Raw genomic sequence first — 27,265 nt, 5'->3', positions numbered from 1 at the left:
CCGCCTGGTGGGTTAAGAGTGGAGATTTTTCCGATCTCCCAGGTCAACTTATGTGCAGACCTGCTAGTGACTTAACCCCCTTCGTGTGTACACGCAAGCACAAGACCAAGTGCGCACGGAAAAGATCCTGTAATCCATGTCGGAGTTCGGTGGGTTATAGAAACACGAAAATACCCAGCATGCCTACTCAACGAAAGCGGAGTGAAGCTGACTATGCTCTCAGAGCATAGTGTGGGGAACCCAAATGGGCAAACGAGCTCACACGTAACCAGAAAATTGTGGAACGCTGAAGAAGAAGAAGGTGTCCTTTTATTGCAGGTGCCACTCTATAGATGGAGAGGTGCTTAGTTATATTTCATGTGTCTGCGTGTTTATCAAACAGGGACATAATCAGCAAGGTGAAATGTCAGTGATGGTGATACCCCCCGCGGGTTAGGGGGAAGAAAACGACGTTAAACACCAAATAAAGAAAGAAAGAAAGTGATGGTGATGGGCACAGTCAACCCAATATCAACTGCAATGTATGTAATGAATGAGCCGTTGCCTATTTTATTTTTGGTATTTTGAGATTTAAAAAGATGCAAAAAGTGCAAGTGTATCTGTGATTTTCAGTCCATGAACGCAGGGGAAGAAGAAGAAATCATAAGTCCTTGTTGATCTTTCCAGTCAATTGTTTTGTGGGATGTGGGCAATAGTTTTAATGTAAAGGGGGAGGGGGGTGAGGATGGGGGCAAGTTGTTTTTGTCAGCACAGACAGTTGTAACATACAGGGAAACCTCCTTCTTAAGACTTTCCGATATCCTGTTTGAAGACCCAGTTTTCTCATATGATTTGATCACAGCCTGTCAGTGTATCCCCATTTTAAAGGTGGTCGTCTACATTTTTGCCTTTTTTCAATAATCTTATGGTTAGATTTCGATACAAAATTATGTCAAATGATGAATGAACCATGGGGAAAAAAGTGATAGAAAAAAAATATATGTAAAAAAAGATTTTATTTTTGGGTAGCGTGACTCACGCTTCCAATATTTTGTTTTCTGTTTGCTGAGAACATGTGCTTTGCCTAAAATACTGACCAATCAAATTCATGTCACTATGCTTATAGCCACGCCCAAACAAGTGCAGCAACAATTTGACACTAGCTGGAGCGCTGTCCACGCTTTTTTTTAAATGCACGAAATGCACGGGATTTGAGAGGAGTTTTGCGCTTGGCATTTTCCAAATAAGGATATCCTACTATGAGTACTACGCTGGAATACTACAATGAATTTTCAAACGGCTACACTGGCTTCGTCTTTCCTGATCGAAAGGGGGTGTATTGTTGATATTTGTAGATAATAGACCCTGCATTTTAATGGTCAAATGGCGATTTCGGTATAAAAATGTAGACAAAGACCTTTAAGACTTCCTTCGTTTTAAGACCTGATTTTCTGAAAGTTTGTGAGTCTTAAAAGGAGTATTCCACTGTAAAGATTTCTCATGATAACCATAGCATCTTACATTCATGTCTATTTTCCAGCGACACAGGCAGTGGTTATGGTCCCCCAAGAGGGGGAGGAGGTGGTGGGTCCAACAAGCCCGAGGAACCAGTGGATGAACGACTGAAGGGAATCGAACCCAAGATTGTGGAACTCATCACAAATGAGGTATGCATGCAGACATGGGTTGTTCCAGTTGTAATTGTGCAGTGAAAGTGTGCATAACCTTGCTGCACTTGTTTGTGAACAAAGGGAAGTTACTGTGACAGGGCAACAAGTAGTTCCCCTTTAACAGCAGCTGCTCTGTAATGACAGAGTTGTCTGCCATCCTTGAGCGTGAGCTATTTATAGTGGCTCTACGTTTCTTGTGCGTTGGTTAGACAACCCACCTGTGTCAGTTGTAGCGAGCTGTTTGTGATAGGGTCTGTCTACTGTTGTCTCGGTAAACTCCTGCAAATCTATGCGTTCACATAGCTTCTTTTTTTTATAGGGCTATTAGGCCCAAAAAAAAATTAGGTGTGGTTAAGGTAACATAGCCCAAAAAAATAGGGTAGGAAGGTAGGCAATCACTTTTTTTTTTCAACTTTTTTTTTCTGTGTACAAATTAAACCTACTTGACAGGGAAATAAGTGTGCGACTCGGGCGCTTTCGCTTTCATTGCGTTTTCTGCACTCGTTTTCTTTGGTTTTTGTTTTTTGTTTTGACAAATGTAATAAAAAGTTATAGGGTCGGCCCCTAAAAATAGGGTAGGTCGGGTTACCGTAACCACACCTTTTTTTTTTTTAGGCCTTAGTTTTGGCAAGAACTCACTCCTGTTTGACTGCCTTTGCCTCCAAAGGAGATTTAATCACATATTCTTACTCCAATTCTTATGAATGCATTGACTTTAGTCCCACATGCTAGATGTCGAAAAACCTCTCAAATTACCTGCCCTTAGTAGGGTGGTAACCAAGCTAAAAGCGACGCCATAGCCGTTGCTATGGCCTGACCTTGCTCAGTTACCCATAACACCCTGCGCACCACGCGAGCGCCAGCATCCGTAATAATCATTCTCGACTTTCGACAACACACGGTGGACGTGTCCGAATTTCGCTCTCACTTTTGGCCTTCACATGCCTGCTCGTCCTTGAGACTAGCCGGTTCTTGGGGGTCTACCTGTCCGCCTACCTTTTGGTGAGATCTTTCCTGTGTATGTTTGGTATAAATGTTGATAGCTTGGTGTTGAACACGCACGCAGAAGTTTTTTGTTCTGGGTGACTGTTTTTCGCCGGTCTTAAAATGGCCGACAACAAAGCTAATCTTGGCGCGAGACTGGAAGGTGACAAGGCTCTTAGCCTGGTTTAGAAAACTATACCTAAGAGTAGCCTAAGAACTTTGATTTGCCTATTATGCGGGTCGTAGATCCGTCAAACAGCACTTCTTTTTATGTTCCTATCCCTCCGAGGGCGGGTTCAGTTCTTTCACAGCTCGCTTCCCCTGTTGGGGTTAATCAGCCTTTAGGCTCCTTATAGACTTTTTGTTGGATCGTCGTCGGTGCGACTGATGGGGGGGGGGGGGGGGGTGGCCGTGTGGCTATTCTTTCCCCTTTCTCTGAGTAAGAGGAATCAGTCAATGTCCTCCTTTTGGGGGGACTTAACGATGTTTTGGTCTGTATTTTCAGCTGTTTCAGGCACGATCGGCGGTTCCCGCCCTCCCGTTTGTCAGCTTCGCACTGTGGTCAAGTGCAAATGGCCTGTTCGGTTCAGCCCATTTTTTGCCTCTGGTGGCTCTGGGCTGTTCTCGAGCACCCCTTCCTTTAGGAGGGGGGGCCTGCTCCCTGCCTGCGTTTAACCACTCTGATTACCGCCGGTACTTCACAGTGTGTTACGCAGCCCCCCGCCAATGGGGGGGGGATAGGGGGGGCGCTCCTGCGTCGCACCGTCGCCTGGTGCAAACGGCCAGTTCGGTTCAGTCCTTTCTGCCACGGGTAGACTGGGTTGTTCGCGAGCACTCTCTCCTTTAGGAGAGGGGGCCAGCTCCCCGCCTGCTTTGGCCGCTCGGCTTGCTTTTAAACAGCACTGCTGGGTCGGTCAGGCAGCCCCCTTACCGTGAGGAAGGGGGAGTGGGGGGGCACGGTAAGTCACGGCCAGGGCTTGTCCCACTCTGCCCTTTGCGGGCAGGGGGCCGTGTTAGCTTCCCACCCTTTCCCGCCCCCCGGGCGCGTTCGGGTGGCGGCTTTCCAGGCTACGTTACATACCCCTTCTCTGCTCCATTTGGGGCAGGGTGGGGGGGGGGGGGTATCAGTGGCCCACTCTTTCCCGCCCACCGGGCGGGATCGGGTGGGGGCTGGAGTAGCGTTCCACCCTTTCCCTCCCTCTGAGTTGGACGGGGTGGGCGCTGTTGGACTGTCTTCACAGTCTGTGCCTCAATTGTCCTGGCCCGACAATCGTTCGCCTCCCCTATCGGGGTGGGCGGGCGGTGGGCTATAGGACTACGGCAGGTGGACGGAGGGGGGTCGGCCGTTGTTCGGTTCGTCTCTCTCCGTCGCTCTTACTGCTGTGACGAGCCACCCCCCTCCCCATCTGGGGCATGGAGTGGCTCAGGCCTTTCTACACAGCGGGGGTGCTATGTACGGCTTTCCAGGCTACGTTACATACTCCTTCTCTGCTCCTTTTGGGACAGGTGGCTGTGTTAGCTACCCGCGCTTGTCGCGGGTCCACCCTTTCCCTCCCTCTGGGTTGGACGGGGTGGGCGCTGTTAGACTGTCTTCACAGTCTGGCCTCTATGGTCCTGGCCTGACAATCGTTCTTCTCCTCTATCGAGGCCTTTCTACACAGCGGGGGTGCTATGTACGGCTTTCCAGGCTACGTTACATACTCCTTCTCTGCTCCATTTGGGACAGGTGGCTGTGTTAGCTGCCCGCGCTCGTCGCGGGTAGCGGTCGCGGAACAATGAGCTTGACTCTCTTTTGTTCTCGGCAGGGTGTCTCGCACAGTGGTCAGGGAACAATGAGCTTTGCTCCGTTTTGTTCTCTGCACGGGCTGTGCCGGCTGTCTACCTGGGACAGGCGGAGACAGAATATACTCTTTCTCTCCAGTCTCCCATTCTTTGTATTCACAATGGTCTGCGGGGACTCGGCTATAGTATCACCTGGCCAGTGGTCATTGTCCTTAGCCAGCATAGGTCACCCCCCCCCCCCCCTCCTAGGGGTGGGTGAGTGATAGGGCTACTTGACTTTGGCAGGTGGACGAGCGAGGATCGGCCGTTTACGGCCGTTTCTCTGTTTCAGTCCTTGCCCCCTCTAGGGGTTGCGGCTGTGCTGGACCACCCCCCTCCCCACTTGGGGTGAGTTGTGGTTCAAACTAGGTAGTCTGGTTCTTAGCACTGGGATGCTTCTCTCGCACAGTGGGTGGGGTAAGATGCGCCGGGCCCGGCTTTGTCTTGTTTCTCCACTCTATCTCCTTCTCGGCAGAGATCTGTGCCAGTTACCAACCCCTCTTCCCCCCACCTCTTGTTCAGGTGGGCGGTTTTGGGTTGGCAGTCAGAGACTGATCACGCTTTTCATCCACACTCTTGGCGGTGTTATCGGCAGGAGTATTTAGTGCGCGACCTCCCCGGTCTCCCCTCCTTTTGTGTTTTACACAACTGGTGGTTAGGTTTGGACTCCTTGTTGGAGGAGGGGGAGTGTATAGGGTTGCCTACTGGTTGTAGGCTTCCCATACATAGAGCGGCTGCTGTTGCAGTTTACTTTGTCCCGGATAGGTTGGGGGTGTCTCTCTTCCTTCCTCTTCCGGGATGGCTTTGGGTTTTCACAGGCTTTCTCGCAATTTGTTTCATTTGCTGAGTCTCCGGTGATTGCCTACCTCATGCCACACTTTTGGCTTGTTCCGCACCTTAGGATAGTGGTCTTCATCCTACACCTTTCCCGCTGCTTTTTACGCAGGGGACTGCTGGCTTCGGGGTTTCAGGCTGCTTCATCCTCACTTTTAGTGCGGAAGAAGATAGCAGGGAATTTTCAGGCTCAGGGTCTGATCCGCACTTTTTATTGCCAGGGGCTAGTTTCTGGCTTCGCTTACAGACCACAGGGAACATGGAGGTTTTATGATGTTACTCCTCCCTCTCCTCTCTGGAGGAGCTAGGATGGCATGGTTTGGAGTTTTCTGCTTTGGCTGAGACTCTCTTCTGTGCTTTCTTATAGGCAATCTTATCCTCCCTGATCGCTCTTTTGGGTTAGGGAGGATGCCTTGGATAAGGCTTTAGCCAGGCTGCTGGCAGCTTGGGCTAGGGTCGTCACTGAGCGGAGAAGTTTCTCGGTGACGTTTTAGGCCCACACTGTTTTTGCTTGGTGTGATCTCCTTCCTTTACAAGGGGTTTGATTTCATGCTGGTTGCAGGAAGCAAGGGTCAGGCTTTTTCGGGGGTTGTTAAGACCTACTCAATAGCTGGAATCTTTCCCTTCCTTCGTGGACCTCTGGCAGCGCATTTATGCGCTCCCGGTTACAAAGGGGTGTTTTGGTTCAGTGTCGCCTCCCTCTCTGCGGGAGGTGAGTCGGCATGGGCTAGAGCTTTCAGCTTTGGCTGAGATTTTCCTCGGTGCTCTCACATGAGCTTTCCTTCTGCGTTTCTGCACACAGGAAAGGGCTCGGTTTCTGGGGGTGTTGGTCTCTGGACTATCTCGGGGGCTGGTTGAGCTTTTTCAAGGTCAATCAGCTTGTCAGCTGCATTTTCCTTTGGTGTTGAACCAGGCTTTTTGCCTGGTGCTCTCAGTAACCAGGCAAAATTCCGAGCTGTCCTTATCCCAGGTTTTTTACCTGGGCATGCTGTTCGACTTTGTCTCTTGGAAGGTTTATTCTTCACACAAGAGGGAATAGGGAGGCTATAAGCTCTTTTCACTGCCAGACGGGCACGAGAGCAGGCCTCTGCGGGGTCTTTAGACCCGATCTTCGGTCGGACGGTATCGATAGCTATGCTGGCCCTCTAGTCTTTCCTCAAGTTTTTTGGGGGGTTCGGCCTCTCAGGTCTGGGACATGAGGGTCCTCCTCCAGAGTGGGTTCCTCCACTCGGGGAGGTGGCTGGAATCCTTTTGGATCGCTCAGGGGACTTTTTTCCCTAGCTCTGTTTCCCCCTGGACTTAGACCGCTTTGTGGATGCGTTTTCGTCTAGATGGGGCCTGCACTGGCAATTGCAGTCTTGAGGCTGTGATGTAGACGCAAATCCTTGGGCTTCTCTTTTGCCTGAGGTTAGGAGCAGTGGCTCTTAGTCTACTAGCCTTTCCTTTTTTGCTATTTACAGGCTTGGCCTGTTGCATTCGGGCAATTCTTCTGTTGCTTCTTATGTGAACTAGCTGGGGTGAGCAAGTTCTCGCTCCCTGTCAGACAGAGTATAGGGGATTCTGATTGAGTTTCACACTAAATCATTTTCTCAGGGGAATTTCTCCCCGGCCAGCTCTGCGATCTGGCCGACTCGCTCAACAGGTCCTTTCAGGGCTTGCACAGGGGTTGGCCCATCTTCTGACGGGTCTGGAGGCGTGCTGTTTGTGTTTTAGATCATGGGTTCTGACTCTGGTCTTTGGGAACGAAGCATATATTTCCTCCACTTTATCTGTGTATGCTCCTTTTTTGGCCTCCTTGGCCAATTGGGGATTTAGAGCGGGGGTGCAACTCCTTAGCGCCCCTCTCTCAAGCCAGGTGGTTTTTCACCTCTGTTTCAGTTTTTGGCTTTGGGCAGCTGGGCCTCTTCTTTGAGGTTCCGGCTTCTCGGCTATCTCAGCTGTTTTGAAACAAATAGGCCTCTCTTCTGTTGCTCATGGCGCTCTTGTCGGCATGATCAAGGGACCTTGTTTTACGAGGTTTAGAGGCTCCCCCTTGTTTAGCGCGTGGGACTTTGTTCTACTTACTCTGGGCCTCAGCCCTATAGGGCAGTGAGGCGCATGCGTTTTTGGGGTTTGCCAGAGGATGTAGCCTTAGGGCTTTTGGTTCCGTTTGTTCACGGTTTTTGGCCAGGTTTTGGGGTTTCAGAAACCTGGTCAATATCCTCTGGTGTTTGATTCCCTCCTCTTGGGAGGATTATCGCTCCGGGAGATTCGGATTTTCTAACTGTCTGGTTGGACTTTTTTAATCCCTTTTTTGACGTTACTGTCTTTTGGAACCACGAGCTTTAGCTCAGGTTCTTATTTCTTTACAATGGAGCGAAAGAGACGTCTTTTATTTGTCTCTCTCTAGGGGCTCTGCTACATTCATAGGACAGTCCTATGAGTGGTACGTTCCGAACAGGGGGGGGGGGGCGTTCAGTCCTCCCTCTATTCCTTTTCAGGCGTTCGGGAGTCTGGTGTTCTTCTCTGGCTGGTGGTGTTCCTCTCGCCTATGCGAGGTTTGCCAACAGCTCGGGTACAGATTTTGTGCTTCTTTTATTGCCGTGTTGCGTTCTGGTCGCCTAGGCGAAGCTTTGCAAACGGCTTACTGGAGATCAGATGATGTGTTCATTGGTTTCTATCTTCGGGATATCTCCTGCACGCGGCTTGATGGCTCCAGTTCATTGCTGGTTTTAGTTGCTGCAGGGCAGGTTCTTACAAGGACATAAGTAGGTTCCCTCCACCTTTAGGAGGAATCTGCATTCATAAGAATTGGAGTAAGAATATGTGATTAAATCGAAAATTTTTAATTAAATTTTGATTTAATATAATATACTTACCCAATTCTTATAGTTAATACCCTCCCATCCGTCCCCGCTGGATTATGTCCTTGGGGGTTTGTTTGACTAATAGTCTCGAATGATTATTACGGATGCTGGCGCTCGCGTGGTGCGCAGGGTGTTATGGGTAACTGAGCAAGGTCAGGCCATAGCAACGGCTATGGCGTCGCTTTTAGCTTGGTTACCACCCTACTAATTTGAGAGGTTTTTCGACATCTAGCATGTGGGACTAAAGTCAATGCATTCATAAGAATTGGGTAAGTATATTATATTAAATCAAAATTTAATTAAAAATTTTCGATTCACGTGTTTCTTACTCTTGGTTACAGTAAGAAAAGTATACCAAAGTCAGTACTTCGCTCAGTGTCTTGTGTGTGCATTTGGCAGGGTGGGAGGGTTATGGTCAGCGCATTGTTGTATTGTGCAGACCTGTTTACCCTTACGATTTTGGCGTAATTTATTACGATTTTCTGCAAAAAATATGCCATTCCGCTATCCGTGTCAAGACTACGATTTTCATAAATAAATTTTTTTAATCAATTCACATGTTTGGCATTGGTTTTTTCAATGGCAAAATGGGGTGAAAGAGCACAGGACTGACCAGAGATCATGTCTTGTCTGATGAGACGCTGGAGAGCCTTATTCTAGTGGTGAAGTCTCGCCCTCACACACTGAAAAAGGCCTACTACGAGCAAAAGAAAAAGAATCAGTGATGCATGTGCTTTTGATGTGATCTTCTTTGAAATTATGATGACTACAAAAACTGACTGATGTGTTTTGTTTGTGAATGATGGATTGCGTTTCGCAGACACAGTTGTAATTGGCGATGAATGCTGGATGATTACTATTTTTGTGCCAGGATTACTCTTTTTGGGGCTGAGCATTACTCCAAAACACTTATGGGGATAAACAGGTCTGATTGTGTCTCTAGTTTCTGGTTCAACTCCCTACTTTAGGCAGGAAGAAAATGGGACACTCTCTCGAGCTGATCATGCCATAGCGCTGTATGGTGTCTCTAGTTTCTGGTTCAACTCCCTACTTTAGGCAGGAAGAGAATGGGACACTCTCTCGAGCTGATCATGCCATAGCGCTGTATGGTGTCTCTAGTTTCTGGTTCAACTCCCTACTTTAGGCAGGAAGAGAATGGGACACTCTCGAGCTGATCATGCCATAGCGCTGTATGGTGTCTCTAGTTTCTGGTTCAACTCCCTACTTTAGGCAGGAAGAGAATGGGACACTCTCTCGAGCTGATCATGCCATAGCGCTGTATGGTGTCTCTAGTTTCTGGTTCAACTCCCTACTTTAGGCAGGAAGAGAATGGGACACTCTCTCGGGCTGATCATGCCATAGCGCTGCGCACATGTCTTGCTTCCTGATCAATGTGTGTGATAGATACAAGGAAAAAAAATAAAGACAATGAACTGGTCATCTTACAAAGTACACATGCACTATATGTAATGCCCCAAGTAGGGTGGTTGGGTCAGCTGGAAAGAGCAAAATATGATGTGAGGAATTTGCAACCGAATTAGGATGGGGGGGGGGGGGGGGGGGGGGGGGGATTCTATTTGTTGATTTTTCCTGTCTGCTCTACCTGCGGACTTGTTTCCTTGAAGTTGTAGCAATGCTGACTGGTACTTAGTATTACTTAGTATCAGATATAGCTCTGACATTGGAGATAAGTGACCATCTGGCTTGGCAGCTTGGCAATGTCTCAAGGGTCAAGGCACATTGCTGACCTGACATAGAAACAGAGTAAAATTGTCAGAATTGAATGAGTATGATTTATTTTCGTTTAATTACAGTGGAAATGGTACAGTGGTAATGGTACAGTGGGAATGGTACAGTGGGAATGGTACAGTGGGAATGGTACAGTGGGAATGGTACAGTGGGAATGGTACAGTGGGAATGGTACAGTGGGAATGGTACAGTGGGAATGGTACAGTGGGAATGGTACAGTGGGAATGGTGCAGTGGGAATGGTGCAGTGGGAATGGTGCAGTGGGAATGGTGCAGTGGGAATGGTGCAGTGGGAATGGTGCAGTGGGAATGGTGCAGTGGGAATGGTGCAGTGGGAATGGTACAGTGGGAATGGTACAGTGGGAATGGTACAGTGGAAATGGTACAGTGGAAATGGTACAGTGGGAATGGTACAGCGGGAATGGTGCAGTGGAATGGTGCAGCGGGAATGGTGCAGCAGGAATGGTGCAGTGGGAATGGTGCAGTGGGAATGGTACAGTGGGAATGGTACAGTGGGAATGGTACAGTGGGAATGGTACAGGGGGAATGGTACAGCGGGAATGGTACAGCGGGAATGGTACAGCTTGAATGGTACAGTGGGAATGGTGCAGTGGGAATGGTGCAGTGGGAATGGTGCAGTGGGAATGGTACAGCGGGAATGGTACAGCGGGAATGGTACAGCGGGAATGGTACAGCGGGAATGGTACAGCGGGAATGGTACAGCGGGAATGGTACAGTGGGAATGGTACAGTGGGAATGGTACAGCGGCAATGGTACAGCGGCAATGGTACAGCGGCAATGGTACAGCGGGAATGGTACAGCGGGAATGGTACAGTGGTAATGGTACAGTGGGAATGGTACAGCGGCAATGGTACAGCAGACCTGTTTACCCTCCCGGATTGTCTGGAATTATTACGGATTTGGGGTCTAAATTCCGGTATTACGGAAATCTACCGAAAATTCCGAAAATTGCGGTCGAGAGAACCTTTTTCCTGCGTGAAAATTCGAAGTCGAAATTGTGGTAGTCACCAGGACTGTGATTTCAAGACTGACCGAAACAGCCTTTTCTGCGCATGTGCACAGCAAGTTATTTGTCGGATTCCGCGGTTTTGAGATCGACATTGGTCCGATCTCTGTGGGGACGAAATGCCAACCAAAAAAGCGAAAGTTGTACAGAAATATCGGCAAAACTATTAAGTCAAGTGGCGGTGTCTGGTGAAGTTTAAGAAGAGCGAACCACATTCATTTTGGTGATCGACTTGAGATCAGTGCAACAACAAAGCTAGAGTCACGTCGCGGCACGTGTCCCGAGGTTAGACGCAGCATTAGTTTTAACAAAATGCAGTACACAAATGAACATGGAAACAAACAAAAACACGAAATTATGTTTGGCAAAACATAAGCCTGCTTCGCATCGAGTTTATTTGACCTAGGTCTCTACTTCCACAGAATCAGTCTCCCAGACCTGCGAACCGATCTCTCACTACGGTCAGTCACACCAGAGACATAGATGTAGGTCTATGGTGGCGCTCATCAGTGACTTGTGCTGTTGCCGAAATTCAAGTCTTTCTGAGTCTAAAACTGATCTCCATTAATATTTCTCCAATATAGCAAAGATCACAGTTCTTTGAATCGAAAAACTTACAACAAAATGTTTAAATGAAATAAACGAATCGGTCCTCTATAATTAAAGGTAGCTTCTGGAGAGATCGAGTTATTATGACTGGTTTTAATGCAGGATGTCTGATGTGACAGAATGTAAGGTGGTTTTGTTCACATGTATCTTGACTGTAAATAGTCTAAGGGCGGAGTAGGGGGGTGGGGGGGGGGGGAATGTTACAGGGGTTCCGGACCCCCCCCCCCCCCCCCCCCCCCCCCCCCCCTTGCTGTCAAAAAAGCAACAAAAAACACAAAAATTCAGTCTGTGGAAAAAACAAACAAAAACATTTTCTGTGTGTGAAATTTTTGTTGTTGTCCGGAGCAGATATCAATGAAGATAAATAGCCATTATTTAATACTAACTTTAAAAGAAATAACGAGTGGCTGCTGACACCAGTTTATCATGTTTAAAATCAAGGATAAGCCACAAATTGTTAATAAAATAGCTAAAATTCGTCAGCCAGACCCCCCAACCCCCGGACCCCAGGTTGTACCCCCCCCCCCCCCCCCCCACTCTAGCCCCACCCTGAATACTGTTTTTTTAAATTTTTTTATAGATAAAGTAAATTTGTTTTTGTTAACTTGCATATATATCAGGTGTCTTGTGTTGTGTGTTTGTGGTGTGTGTGATCGAGCTTCTGTGTGTGTAGTACAATACTGTTAAACATGGTTATCAATTTTGTACTTGTTTTGCATGGTAGCGCGCGAATTAACGTTTCGTTTAATCGTTTTCGAGCTGGTTTATGGTTGATAAAAAAGATTACTCAAAGATGCCTCAAATTACGGAAAAGTACCAGTTGCATTCCTGATTTTCATTTGGGGGGGTAAACAGGTCTGGTACAGCGGCAATGGTACAGCGGGAATGGTACAGCAGGAATGGTACAGTGGGAATGGTACAGTGGGAATGGTACAGTGGGAATGGTACAGTGGAAATGGTACAGTGGAACCCATCTTGTAAGACCTTCAAAACTCTGACAAAATCACGTCTTAAAAAGAAGGGAGTCTTAAAATGGATGTGAATTTACAAAGCTTATGAAGAGAACATCTAAAAAGCAAGGTCTTAAAAAGGAGGGAGTCTTAAAATGGATGTGAATTTACAAAGCTTATGAAGAGAACATCTAAAAAGCAAGGTCTTAAAAAGGAGGGAGTCTTAAAATGGATGTGAATTTACAAAGCTTATGAAGAGAACATCTAAAAAGCAAGGTCTTAAAAAGGAGGGAGTCTTAAATTGGATGTGAATTTACAAAGCTTATGAAGAGAACATCTAACAAGAGGCGAAGCCTTCAAGGCTCACGTAAGAAATCAACAAACAGTAACACAAACTCAATCACTCCGTCACACACACACACACAGTACACACACACACACACACACACACACACACGCACGCACGCACGCACGCACGCACGCACGCACGCACACGCACGCACACACATATACACACACACAAGCACACACACAGAAAGAGCATAGGTGAAACTGCAAGAAAGCGAGACACTAGATCTAGATCTGTCTGTCTGCATGTAGCCTACTTACATGGACACGACTGCCAAATAGTCTCGGCCCGCTCAAAATAACAATCACCGAGACTTTCAGTAATTCCATCGCGTGAGTCGTCTAACCCTCGTACGTCATAATGTGACGTCAATGTAATATGACGTCTTCAAATGTTAAAGTTACGCACGCACGCACAGACAGACAAAAGTTAGCATCGCATAGGCTACACTTCGTGAGCCAAAAAGCAAGGTCTTAAAAAGAAGGGAGTCTTAAAATGGATGTGAATTTACAAAGCTTATGAAGAGAACATCTGAAAAGCAAGGTCTTAAAAAGAAGGGAGTCTTAAAATGGATGTGAATTTACAAAGCTTATGAAGAGAACATCTAAAAAGCAAGGTCTTAAAAAGGAGGGAGTCTTTAAAAAGGATGTGAATTTACAAAGCTTATGAAGAGAACATCTAAAAAGCAAGGTCTTAAAAAGGAGGGAGTCTTAAAATGGATGTGAATTTACAAAGCTTATGAAGAGAACATCTAAAAAGCAAGGTCTTAAAAAGGAGGGAGTCTTAAAATGGATGTGAATTTACAAAGCTTATGAAGAGAACATCTAAAAAGCAAGGTCTTAAAAAGGAGGGAGTCTTAAAATGGATGTGAATTTACAAAGCTTATGAAGAGAACATCTAAAAAGCAAGGTCTTAAAAAGGAGGGAGTCTTAAAATGGATGTGAATTTACAAAGCTTATGAAGAGAACATCTAAAAAGCAAGGTCTTAAAAAGGAGGGAGTCTTAAAATGGATGTGAATTTACAAAGCTTATGAAGAGAACATCTAAAAAGCAAGGTCTTAAAAAGGAGGGAGTCTTAAAATGGATGTGAATTTACAAAGCTTATGAAGAGAACATCTAAAAAGCAAGGTCTTAAAAAGGAGGGAGTCTTAAAATGGATGTGAATTTACAAAGCTTATGAAGAGAACATCTAAAAAGCAAGGTCTTAAAAAGGAGGGAGTCTTAAAATGGATGTGAATTTACAAAGCTTATGAAGAGAACATCTAAAAAGCAAGGTCTTAAAAAGGAGGGAGTCTTAAATTGGATGTGAATTTACAAAGCTTATGAAGAGAACATCTAAAAAGCAAGGTCTTAAAAAGGAGGGAGTCTTAAATTGGATGTGAATTTACAAAGCTTATGAAGAGAACATCTAAAAAGCAAGGTCTCATAAAGGAAGAAGTCTTAAAATGGATGTGAATTTACAAAGCTTATGAAGAGAACATCTAAAAAGCAAGGTCTTAAAAAGGAGGGAGTCTTAAATTGGATGTGAATTTACAAAGCTTATGAAGAGAACATCTAAAAAGCAAGGTCTCATAAAGGAAGAAGTCTTAAATTGGGGGTCTTAAAAGGGGGGTTCCACTGTACTACTGATGACTTTTGAAAACATGTTGCATGCAAGAAAATGAAGTGACGAAAGTGCAGAAAGCAGTCACACTGTTGAATCTTACTCTATGTTCAAGTGGAGGGATATACATGTACATGAATGCCTTACCCCATGTAACAGTCTGCATGGTCGGATTTGAGATGGTGAGCTGAATCTTTTGAATAGGAATGACAACGGGCGCAATAGCCCCGTGGATAAGACATGGGCCTTGCAATCGCAGCGTCGTGGGTTCGAATTCTATCTTATGTGCAGACCTGCTTGTGCCTTATCCCCCTTCGTGTGTACACGCAAGCAAAAGATTAAATGCGCTTGGAAAAATCCTGTAATCCATGTCAGAGTTCGGTGGGTTATAGAAACACAAAAATACCCAGCATGCTTCCCCCGAAAGCAGCATATGGCTGCCTAAATGGCGGGGGTAAAAACGGTCATACACGTAAAAACCCACCTGTGCAAAAAACAGAAGTGTACATGGGAGTTTCAGCCCATGAACGCAGAAGAAGAAGAAATAGGAAAGACTATGCCTTCAAGTATAGGTAGCTCAGTTGGTAGAGCACTGGACTTGTGATCGGAAGGTCGCAGGTTCGAATTCGGGCCGGGACGGACACGGGTCAACTTTATGTGCAGACCCAGAGACGGAAGCCATGTCCCACCCCCGTGTCATCACAATGGCACGTAAAAGACCTTGGTCATTCTGCCATAAGTGCAGGTGGCTGAATACACCTAAACACGCAGACACCTGGGTAGCGCGATCCGTTGCTGCTAGCTTTCCACTGGGAGGAAGCGACCCGAATTTCCCAGCAATGGGACAATAAAGTAATGAACATGAACATGAACATGATGTGTGCAGATCATGGACCACCGACCTCAGATGGACTGGGAGGACATAGCAGGCCTGCAGTTTGCCAAGAAAACAATCAAGGAGATTGTCGTCTGGCCAATGTTGAGACCGTCAGTCGTATTTCATTCTGTCATTCTCTCTTCTTGTTAAGTCAGGGTTTCAAAATCTTTGAAAACAAAAATTTTGAACAAAAATGAGGCAGAGTGCTGTTTTGATATCTAATAAACCAAGGGAAGTAAGGGCTCTAAATGCATACGACATGTGTAATAGAGGAAGTGAGAGTTATTTGGAACCTGGCACCTGAGAGAATAGCCAGCACTTACTCTATTACAGGGCGGGGATGTAGCTCAGTCGGTAGCGCGCTGGATTTGTATCCAGTTGGCCGCTGTCAGCGTGAGTTCATCCCCACGTTCGGCGAGAGATTTATTTCTCAGAGTCAACTTTGTGTGCAGACTCTCCTCGGTGTCCGAACACCCCCATGTGTACACGCAAGCACAAGACCAAGTGCGCACGAAAAAGATCCTGTAATCCATGTCAGAGTTCGGTGGGTTATAGAAACAGCAGACCTGTTTACCAGTACGATTTGGGCGTATTTTGTACGCCAAATTATTATCGGTACGACAATACGCGACACACGCACAAAATACGACTAAGAAAAAGTCTAGAATACGTTTTCCGGTGTTGGTGTGCTGATTACGGGATGGTACAACTGATACCGGTTTCGGTCTAAGGGAGATAACCCTGACAGCGAGTCTTCAGCTGTGGAAACCTCGTTCAGTTGTTGGCACGTGCGATCGTCTGGACAATCGTGGCAAAATGAAGCAGAAAATTTTGCCAGTTTCGGGTGACTGTACCAAGTCTAAACAGCAGAAGCAGCACATTTTCTTGAAGAAATTTAAGAAAGAGCCAGGAATTGTGGAGTCTACTGTGGGAAACAGTCATGCACACTGCAAGTATTGTAGGCCTAAATCAGATTTCTCCGTTGCCTATGCCGGGAAATATGACATCGAACGACACTGCAGTTCCAAAACTCACCTGGACAAGGTTGCTACAAAGAAATCCGCTGAAAGCTGCCAAGGAATTATAAAGTTCATTCCCGCAAAGCTAATCCTGCCAGAAGAAAAGGCTGTAGTCCGTGCTGAAGCAATGTTTTCTGAGATTGTAAAAATGAACTTGCCACTGTCAACCGCAGATGTTATTTCACGAAGTTCATCTTTTCATTATTAATCTGTTTGGAAGATACTGGTTATAATGCTACAAACTGACAGATAAATAAAATTGTTTTATCCCTGTTGTATTGGAAGGAGTTAAATTCTGAAGGTGTTCACAAGACATGCTATTCTTACACAAACACGTTTGCACCCACGCGTACATTTTCCCTAGCCCATATGGCTTTGCTTGCAAAGTACACCAACCTTTTGAAAAATACACTCAACTGTTTGGGAAAGTACTCTTGCTTCGGGTTTAAAGTAAACAGGTCTGAAACACGAAAATACCCAGCATGCTTCCTCTCGGAAAGCGGCGTATGGCTGCCTAAATGGCGGGGTAAAAACGGCCATACACGTAAAAGCCGTGGGAGTTTCACCCCATGAACGAACAAACAAACTCTATTACACATGTTGTATGAATTTAGAGCGCTTACTGCTCTTTGTTTTGTAGATAAGTCTGCAGGGTTGCTACCCCCACCTAAAGGCTGACTTAAAAACTCTGTCTGTTCAGTGTGTGTGTGTGTGTGCATGTGTATGAACGTGCATGCATGCGTTAAAAGATATGTATCAGTCTGTGAGAGACTTGTCACCGCACGAAAGCAACGCCATAGCGCTAAACCGGCAGTGACCACAACAGACTTCCAGTGCCCCCACTGTACCAGACTCTGCGCCTCCAGACTAGGATTGCAGAGCCACCTCCGTGTACATAGATAGGATGCAAAACGAAAAAGTCTTCTTCGGACCCGAAGGACAACCACCATCAATCAGTCTGTCTGCATGGGTTCATGGGGCTATGCCAGAAGCTAAATTTCCAGCCATTTTACACGCATTCCAGCAGTCAGCCTGTTAATTAGATCGGGGAAAAGTTTCACCCAAGGAAGAGTATAACCCATCCTGGCATTAATAGTAGCTTTTGTACACCACGTGCACCCATATATTTGTCTGTGTTTGTGCCTGTTAGCATTTTGCATACTAGTGTCTGTTAATTTTGCGCAGGGATATTTTCACAGGCCTCAGAGGCCCCCCTAAAGGACTGCTTCTGTTTGGACCCCCAGGGACTGGCAAGACATTGATCGGTACGTGGTTGGACTTCATTGTTGGGGCAATAATTTGTTGAGAGTCTGTCTGTCTGTCTGTCTGTCTGTCTGTGTGCATGTGCATGCGTCTGTGGTTGTATTTTTCTTGAATCAAAACACGAGAACGGGTAGTTTATGAAACATTTGACGGGTATGTCAAGCAAATGGTCTTTTTAGGGGACCGACATACAAATAATTACGAGACACTCAGAGAAACTTAGCCTATTAGGTGTTAACTTCTCAACCTCAGGATAACGAACATTGAAAGGTGTTTTTTTTGTCTGTGTGTTTATTTTTCTTGGAAAAGTATCGTCTGCTCATTTAATATAAGGTAAGCTGTGAGGCAAAATATTGACCACAATGTTGTGTTTGCAGGAAAGTGCATTGCCAGTCAGTCCAAGTCTACCTTCTTCTGCATCAGTGCTTCCTCCCTCACCTCCAAATGGGTCAGTTACCTACCCCTGATCATCTAAGTTACCTACCCCTGAATCATTCACAACATTGGGCGTGCTCAATGGCCTAGCTGTTAAGACGTCGGCCTTCTGTTTGGAAGTTTGGGGTTTAAATCCCAGCTGTGCCTGGTTGGTTAAGATAGGAGATTTTCTCCATCTCCTAGGTTAACTGATATGCAGACCCTTCAGTGCCTAATCCCCCTTTGTGTGTACAGGCAGACACAAGACCCCCAAGTAAGCACAGTACAGATCCTTTAATCCAAGTCGGAGTTCGGTGGGTTATAGATACACAAAAACGCCCAGCAAACTCTGAAAATAGGCGGGGTAAAAACTATCATACACATAAACAAGTTGAAGCAAGGTCAAGATGCTATGTATGTTTTTTGGGGCCTTGTCATCATACACCATCTTGCCAAATTTGGTACTGATAGTGATAGACTGAATAGTGTCCAAAAAATATCCAACGTTAAAGTTTTCCGGACGTCCGGACGACTCGGGTGAGTACATAGACTCACTTTTGCTTCGCATGTGAGTCAAAAAACCGCTGGGTTGGTTCTGTTAGGATTTTGTTTTGTTTTGCTTTTCTATGTGAGTATATACTTAAGTCTTACAAGGAAAATTGTGTTTCATAAAGAAATAATTGGCGAGTGCGTTGTGTTTTTTGTTGTTGCTTGTCTCACTCTCACGTGCAATGTTTTGCATACTGAATTTTATTGCATGTCAATTAACGCACTTAACTGATTGATTTTGCTATCGGCTGCCAGGTGGGTGAAGGAGAGAAGATGGTTCGAGCCCTGTTTGCTGTGGCCCGCTGTCACCAGCCTGCCGTCATTTTCATCGATGAAGTGGACTCCCTCCTGTCGCAGCGATCTGACGGAGAACATGAAGCATCACGCCGCATCAAGACCGAGTTTCTCGTTCAGCTGGTGTGTATGTTATATTGTGTGTTGTCTTTTGTTGAGATAGATTGTTTATTTGACGTGTAGATTGGTGTGTATGTTATATTGTGTGTTGTCTTTTGTTGGGATAGATTGTTTATTTGACGTGTAGATTGGTGTGTATGTTATATTGTGTGTTGTCTTTTGTTGAGATAGATTGTTTATTTGACGTGTAGATTGGTGTGTATGTTATATTGTGTGTTGTCTTTTGTTGGGATAGATTGTTTATTTGACGTGTAGATTGGTGTGTATGTTATATTGTGTGTTGTCTTTTGTTGAGATAGATTGTTTATTTGACGTGTAGATTGGTGTGTATGTTATATTGTGTGTTGTCTTTTGTTGAGATAGATTGTTTATTTGACGTGTAGATTGGTGTGTATGTTATATTGTGTGTTGTCTTTTGTTGAGATAGATTGTTTATTTGACGTGTAGATGGGTAAAAGTTGGTTCTTGTAACCGATCTAGTGAGCGTGTGTCTATCTGTTTCTATTGCTATTCTGTTCCCTCTTTCTGTGACAGTGTGTGAGTGCATGTTCCAGAAAGAGAGAGGGGTGTGTGTGTTTGATACTGGTGTGGAATTCCCCATTTGGAATTCATATCCATAGTTGTTGTTCCTATTTACATGATCCTTAATGTGAAAGTTACACACAAATAATTTGGGAGATCTCTTTTTTCATTTTTTTAAACTTTTTTTTTTACAGTGATTAACGATAGACTTTACATAATGCTTTTCTTGTTAAAGGCACAGTAAGCCTCCCGTAAACCATCACAGAGCTCCCCGAGCGTCTAAATACAGTACAAGCATACTTCCATTTGAACGCTCACCGAACGGGAACATCCTGGCTGCTTTCTGTCGAGCGTGAGACATTTTCCAAGAATTTATTTTCGTGGACTTGGCCCTGAAGAACAATGGCGCCTTGTTTTTGCGCTAGACCTAACTTTTAAAATCTAAATAATAAATTGACAGCTTGTTACACAAACATTCTTTAATCATAAAAGAATTCGTTTTTGGCTCACATGCGAAGCAAAAGTGAGTCTATGTACTCACCCGAGTCGTCTGTCCGTCCGGCCGGCCGTCCGTCCGGCCGTCCGGCCGGCCGTCCGGCCGTCCGGAAAACTTTAACGTTGGATATTTCTTGGACACTATTCAGTCTATCAGTACCAAATTTGGCAAGATGGTGTATGATGACAAGGCCCCAAAAAACATACATAGCATCTTGACCTTGCTTCAAGGTCAAGGTCGCAGGGGCCATAAATGTTGCCTAAAAAACAGCTATTTTTCACATTTTTCCCATTTTCTCTGAAGTTTTTGAGATTCAATACCTCACCTATATATGATATATAGGGCAAAGTAAGCCCCATCTTTTGATACCAGTTTGGTTTACCTTGCTTCAAGGTCAAGGTCACAGGAGCTCTTCAAAGTTGGATTGTATACATATTTTGAAGTGACCTTGACCCTGAACTATGGAAGATAACTGTTTCAAACTTAAAAATTATGTGGGGCACATGTTATGCTTTCATCATGAGACACATTTGGTCACATATGATCAAGGTCAAGGTCACTTTGACCCTTATGAAATGTGACCAAAATAAGGTAGTGAACCACTAAAAGTGACCATATCTCATGGTAGAAAGAGCCAATAAGCACCATTGTACTTCCTATGTCTTGAATTAACAGCTTTGTGTTGCATGACCTTGGATGACCTTGACCTTGGGTCAAGGTCACATGTATTTTGGTAGGAAAAATGTGTAAAGCAGTTCTTAGTGTATGATGTCATTGCTATGTAAAGATCAAGGTCAAGCATGTGAGTCGTATGGGCTTTGCCCTTCTTGTTCATCAAGACAAGATCAGTACAGCTCGGAGATTTGAAAGTTTAACAAGTCGCGTAAGGCGAAAATACAATATTTAGTCAAGTAGCTGTCGAACGTGAAATTGACAAGAAGAGCGGGGTAGTGGTTACGCTATGCTGCATAGCACGCTTTTCTGTACCTCTCTTCGTTTTAACTTTCTGAGCGTGTTTTTAATCCAAACATATCATATCTATATATTTTTGGAATCAGGAACCGACAAGGAATAAGATGAAAGTGTTTTTAAATTGATTTCGAAAAAAAAATTTTGATAATAATTTTTATATATTTAATTTTCAGAGCTTGTTTTTAATCCGAATATAACATATTTATATGTTTTTGGAATCAGCAAATGATGGAGAATAAGATAAACGTAAATTTGGATCGTTTTATACATTTTTATTTTTTTTTACAATTTTCAGATTTTTAATGACCAAAGTCATTAATTAATTTTTAAGCCACCAAGCTGAAATGCAATACCGAACCCCGGGCTTCGTCGAAGAGTACTTGACCAAAATTTCAACCAATTTGGTTGAAAAATGAGGGCGTGACAGTGCCGCCTCAACTTTTACGAAAAGCCGGATATGACGTCATCAAAGACATTTATCAAAAAAATGAAAAAAACGTATGGGGATATCATACCCAGGAACTCTCATGTCAAATTTCATAAAGATCGGTCCAGTAGTTTGGTCTGAATCGCTCTACACGCACGCACGCACGCACACACACACACACACACATACACACACACATACACCACGACCCTCGTTTCGATTCCCCCTCGATGTTAAAATATTTAGTCAAAACTTGACTAAATATAAAAAAGAAAAGCCCGGAAGCAGGGTCACGCAAGGGTCGTAGCAGACGACGGCCCGGTTTATCAGTGCAAATTGCCGTACCTCTCAACAGTCAAAAGCCATCGCTAGAGTTCTTGTGAACCACAGCCGTTGTTTCGTGCATAAAAAACGTGCTATTGTAGATAAGCTCACGTCGAGTCGCATTCAAATGACTAACTATGACGACTGCATTGTGAAAAGGGGGAAAACTGGATCACACGGGTTCACGATGGCTCAGGGGTAAGATAAACCACGCAAAAATAAATTCTTTGAAAATTGTTCGCTCTTTACGGAGGGCACCTAGGATGTTCTCAATTGGTGAGTGTTTAATTAAATGAAAGGGTGTTTGTACTGTGTGTAAAAGCCTGACCGTATCTCTGATGGTTTACGGGAGGCTTACTGTGCCTTTAAATAACTTTAATATTACACTGTTTCCCAGGATGGAGCCACAACAGAGTCAGAGGACCGCATTCTGGTGATAGGAGCAACCAACAGGTATGGACATTCTCTTATCTTCTATCTCCTTAATTGGTGTGACTTTTGATGCCGAGTCTATGAAGAAGCTCATCTTAGATCAACAATAAGGATAAAACAACCAGTTGGTGTATCTCATAGCATAGGTTTGTGTGGCTATGCTGTAATCAGGAATTTTTGTGCACTTTTATTCTAATGCAACTCATGTTTAAAAAAAAATACTGTTGACTGTATCTGTTACAAACACCCAAGGTACCAACTGTATCTGTTACAAACAACAGTGGTCGTTTTGGACAGGTGGTTGGTGTGGAAGGAATTCTCTCGGATCCTTTGGGATGGTCGGTGCGGGCAGGTGATCCTTATTGAGAGGTGGTCAGCAGGGCTTTACTTACTGCTTGAAAGTTGTTTTCTTTTTCCCTTTAAGTACAGTGGAATATCCCTCTGTTACGACTTCCACAAATCTAATAAAATCGGGTCTTCAAAAGGAGGAAGTCTTAAAATAGAGCTAAATTTATAGTAAGGTTATGAACAGAAAATCTTTAGAACAAAAAACCCAAGGTCTTACAAGGTAGGAAACCCCCCGCGGGTTAGGGGGAAGAATTTACCCGATGCTCCCCAGCATCTCGTAAGAGGCGACTAACGGATTCTGTTTCTCCTTTTACCCTTGTTAAGTGTTTCTTGTATAGAATATAGTCAATGTTTGTAAAGATTTTAGTCAAGCAGTATGTAAGAAATGTTAAGTCCTTTGTACTGGAAACTTGCATTCTCCCAGTAAGGTAATATACTGTACTACGTTGCAAGCCCCTGGAGCAATTTATTTGATTGGTGCTTTTGTGAACAAGAAACAATTAACAAGTGGCTCTATCCCATCTCCCCCCCTTTCCCCGTCGCGATATAACCTTCGTGGTTGAAAACGATGTTAAACACCAAATAAAGAAAGAAAGAAAAGGTAGGAAGTCTTAAATGGGGGGGGGGGGGGGGGTGTCTTAAAAGGGGGGATCCCACTGTACCAGGATGAACCAAAACAGCCTTAACAACTTGATGTTTGAACCCCACAGACCACAGGAGATAGACGAAGCGGCCAGACGTCGGTTTGTGAAGCGACTGTACATCCCCCTGCCAGAGCTGTGTGCCAGGGAACACATCGTGCGACGTCTCATGTCCCAGCAACACTGTACGCTGACTGAGACTGACTTCACTGCTGTGGGCCAGAGAACAGAGGGTATGTCCTTTCTCTTTGCTCTTGTCTTTGAAAGAAAACTTTTTGACAGGCGCAATTGCCTTGTGGTTAGGACATGCCTGTTAGAAGATAAGATACGATAAGATTTCATGTAGTCTTGTGAGGTTACTCTCATAAAAATTTGAGCTGCTTTCTCACTGGGGAAAGCGAGCTGCCAAAGAGCATGGCGCTACCCTTTTTTTCTTTCTTTCCTGCGTACGTGTTCATGTTTATGTTCATGTATCCAAGCCCTGAGACTGTCGCTGTGAACTTGGGTTCTTTATCGTGCGCATGCGTGCACACATGGGTTGTTCGGACACCGAGGAGAGTCTGCACAAAGTTGACTCCGGGAAATAAATCCCTCGCCGAACATGTGGAAACCCAAGCCGATAGCGATAACTGGTTTTGAAGCCAGCGACGCTACCGACTGAGCTATTTCCAAGGTTCAGGGCTCCAATCCTGGCTGGGATAAGGTTGGTTAAGGATGGATATTTTTCAGATTTCCCAAGTCAACTCATGTGCATCAAACCTACTACAGTGGGAGACTCATGAGACCACTTGGTGCAGAGAATGTTACTCATCCAAATGGGAAGATTACTTGCTTGACCGATTTCAATCACCCTGCCATATAGGCAGCCATACTCCGTTTTCGGAGGATAGGCAACATTTTAAAAACTGAATGCCATTGTTTTTGTTACTGTGCAGGATATTCTGGGGCAGACATGGCTAACCTGTGCCGAGAGGCCGCACTGGGTCCAATACGCAGCATTCCCTTTGAGCAGATGGAGTTCATCCGACCTGACCAGGTAGGAAAGTCTTGAGCACTTGTACAATGGAACCTCCATTGGAAGACCTTCAAGAATGTGAGAAAACCAGGTCTTAGAAAGGATGGAGTCTTAAATATGGGGGTACATTTACACAGTTACCAAGAGAAAGGCTTAGATCGTTTTAGTGCAATTTTGAACTGTTAGTAAATGGGATTGCTTCTCAGTCTAGCACTCGTAAGTAAGGTAACTCCTATTAGTTAAAGTGAGGTGAGTATTCTTAGAAATAGTCATTTTACTTGTAAGAAGGTGCAAATATTCTGCATAAAATTCTTTCTTTCTTTTTTTTTTTCTTCTTTTTTTTAAAGTGTTACAGTTCTTTTTCTTTTCAGTTATTTTTTTTCTCAAAAAAATACGCCATACTTCGGTAACGTTCTGGTTCGTTTCACAGGTGCCACCGATCACAATGCAAGATTTTGAGTCAGCCTTGCCTCAGGTGCGACCGAGCGTCTCTGACAAAGACCTGGATGTGTATATCACCTGGAACAACACGTTTGGAAGCTTTGGAAATGGCTGACAATGTTTCAACAAAATGTGTGATGCTTCAGTCCTGAATCAGATTATCGATTGAACACTGGATTTCCCTTTTTTGAGCCATGTGACAGAGGCTGACAAAACTTCATATTTAGGCGGCCTTCCAAGACTACAAAATAGTGCATGTTTGTGTGCGTTCAATCATAAAAACTAAAAGGAATTCTAACCCGAATTGATCGATACATAAATGTTATTTGTATTTTTGACCAAAATATGACATTTTACACCTCGACCGCTAGCGCAATCTCGGAGGAACACTGACTGTCTCGATATGTGTAAAATGTCATATTTTGGTCAAAAATACAAATAACGTATATTGAAATGAGCAAGCTACTTTCATCTTTTAGATAATTACAAATCAATTAATTGATAATAACAAAATGAGGAATTAGTACCACGCAGTATCTTTCTACACTGATACTTAGGTGTTTGAACCACAGAGCTGAAACAGCAAGTGCACAGTGGGGCGTGATTGTGTCCTTGTAGATGTGTAATACACTGATGTGTGTGTGTGTGTGTGGTTTGACAAATGTTAAGTCATGGAACATATGCTAAGTGGCCTATTGTGTTCACCTTAGTGTGTTAGATATTGTGTTCTTGTGATACTTAGTTATTTGCTTTAATTATTGTGTTAAATGTGTTTTTCAGCTAAATACTTAGTTATTTGCTTTAATTATTGTGTTAAATGTGTTTTTCAGCTAAATCAGTAAACTCAGACATACTGTCAAAGTGACTTGTTGCGGTGTTCCTCCGAAAACGGCATATGACTGCCTAAAATGGCGGGGTAAAAAACGGTCATACATGTAAAATTCCACTCGTGCAAAAAAACACATGAGTGTACGTGGGAGTTTCAGCCCACGAACGCAGAAGAAGAAGAAGAAGAAGTTGTTGCGGTGACATATCTACATAAACCAGCAGCCTGTTTAGAGATATTGTCATGGTGATATTGTCTTTACATCAATAACCCATTGCAGTGGTACCTGTGATGAAAGGACACCTTTGAGATGAGCTGAAGTGTCCCTGCATTGCAGATGTCCTTTCATTGCAGGTGTATTGTAAAGTTTATAGACGAAGGGACAACAGGTGTCCTTTATTAGAAAGTGTCCTTTCATCAGAGGGAACTCGCATGGCAGGCACCACTGTACAACCTGCTGTTGTTGCAGTGTTGTGTTCACATCAGACCTGGGCCCATATTCTTGAAAAGTCTGCAAAATTGTGTAATGCATTAAAGAAGACGCTTGCACGCTTTCGCCACAAAGCCGGTATGATCGAGCATCGGTTGAAATCTTTCGCGAGCAATATCTGGTATTTGTCCGCAATGCATTGGTGCTTAAATGACACCATTGTGTGACCATGAAGGACATAAACCTACTAACAATATTTGAACAAGATTTATTCTGAATTGACGGTTTGAATAACGTGTGAAAAGAGTGACATGGACAGTTTTGGTGAAGTTACCTGACAGGTAGCGACTTTAGAGGAGGGGAAGGGGTCCTCTAACTTTACAGCTCGGTGACACCCCAGTAAGGCCTTATCGGGGTTTCATAAATAACACTTAGGGGACTTTTCGAGTGGAAGTGGCTCCACAGGCCAGTATATGAGTTGCAGCTTTTTCAAGAATACGGGCCCAGCAGCCTCCACAGACATTGTGTTTCAAGGATGCTGTCCATTTGAAAACTGAACATAACATTTCAGCTCTGTTTGCACGTGTGTGTGTGTGTGTGTGTGTGTGTGTGTGTGTTTGAAAGCTTTCTTGTCATTGATCTGGAAGTAAAATATAACACTTAAAAATCAGCAAAATGATTGTGAAAATTGTTGGATTAAGTATCTGTACATAGTAAAGATATTGTTTTAGGTATAATTCCAGACAGCCAGTGTGACGAACTGAAACCTCTGCTGAACAATCCTCATTGCGGTCAATGCGCATGCGCCAATCTTGGACTTAAAAAATCCAACCTTATGACCGAAGAACCATGGGTTAGGGTTAGGGTAAGGGTTAGGGTTAGGTTGTTCAAGATCTGATTAATCTTCCCATGTTAGCGCAGCGCATGCGCATTGACCGCATTCTTTCTTTATTTGGTGTTTAACGTCGTTTTCAACCGTTCAAGGTTATATCGCGACGGGGAAAGGGGGGGAATGGGATAGAGCCACTTGTTAATTGTTTCTTGTTCACAAAAGCACTAATAAAAAAATTGCTACAGGGGCTTGCAACGTAGTACAATATATGACCTTACTGGGAGAATGCAAGTTTCCAGTACAAAAGACTTAACATTTCTTACATACTGCTTGACTAAAATCTTTACAAACATTGACTATATTCTATACAAGAAACACTTAACAAGGGTAAAAGGAGAAACAGAATCCGTTAGTCGCCTCTTACGACATGCTGGGGAGCATCGGGTAAATTCTTCCCCCTAACCCGCGGGGGGTATTGACCGCATTGACAGGGATTGTTCAGGCAGAGTTTTCAGTTCCTGACACCGGTTCTGGTGATAACATGATAGAGCTGCAATAATGGAGAAGCTTTGGGGATCCAAAGAAAAACTTTTGATAACTCAT

The 27,265-nt window shown here is 44.4% G+C and overlaps 2 protein-coding genes across 2 annotated transcripts in view; both read left to right on the top strand.

Annotated features, from left to right (window-relative positions):
* Positions 1 to 26,942, top strand: part of LOC138978210 (fidgetin-like protein 1) — a 53,241-nt gene extending 26,299 nt beyond the window's left edge. Inside the window, exons 10-18 of the mRNA XM_070350875.1 lie at positions 1,520 to 1,646; positions 15,307 to 15,407; positions 17,502 to 17,581; positions 17,957 to 18,027; positions 18,798 to 18,959; positions 22,095 to 22,150; positions 23,188 to 23,351; positions 24,054 to 24,154; positions 24,564 to 26,942. Of these exons, the coding sequence (XP_070206976.1) occupies positions 1,520 to 1,646; positions 15,307 to 15,407; positions 17,502 to 17,581; positions 17,957 to 18,027; positions 18,798 to 18,959; positions 22,095 to 22,150; positions 23,188 to 23,351; positions 24,054 to 24,154; positions 24,564 to 24,689 (988 nt within the window). The 3' untranslated portion in view covers positions 24,690 to 26,942. The remainder of the gene's footprint in view (positions 1 to 1,519; positions 1,647 to 15,306; positions 15,408 to 17,501; positions 17,582 to 17,956; positions 18,028 to 18,797; positions 18,960 to 22,094; positions 22,151 to 23,187; positions 23,352 to 24,053; positions 24,155 to 24,563) is intronic.
* Positions 1 to 27,265, top strand: part of LOC138978212 (uncharacterized) — a 448,901-nt gene that overhangs the window by 91,049 nt on the left and 330,587 nt on the right. The gene's annotated exons all lie outside the window — the stretch shown is intronic.

The sequence above is a fragment of the Littorina saxatilis genome, linkage group LG10 (genome assembly GCF_037325665.1).
Source record: "Littorina saxatilis isolate snail1 linkage group LG10, US_GU_Lsax_2.0, whole genome shotgun sequence".
NCBI lineage: Eukaryota > Metazoa > Mollusca > Gastropoda > Littorinimorpha > Littorinidae > Littorina > Littorina saxatilis.
The sequence above is the reverse complement of the archived record's forward strand: the minus strand, read 5'-3'. Positions and strand labels throughout refer to the sequence as shown.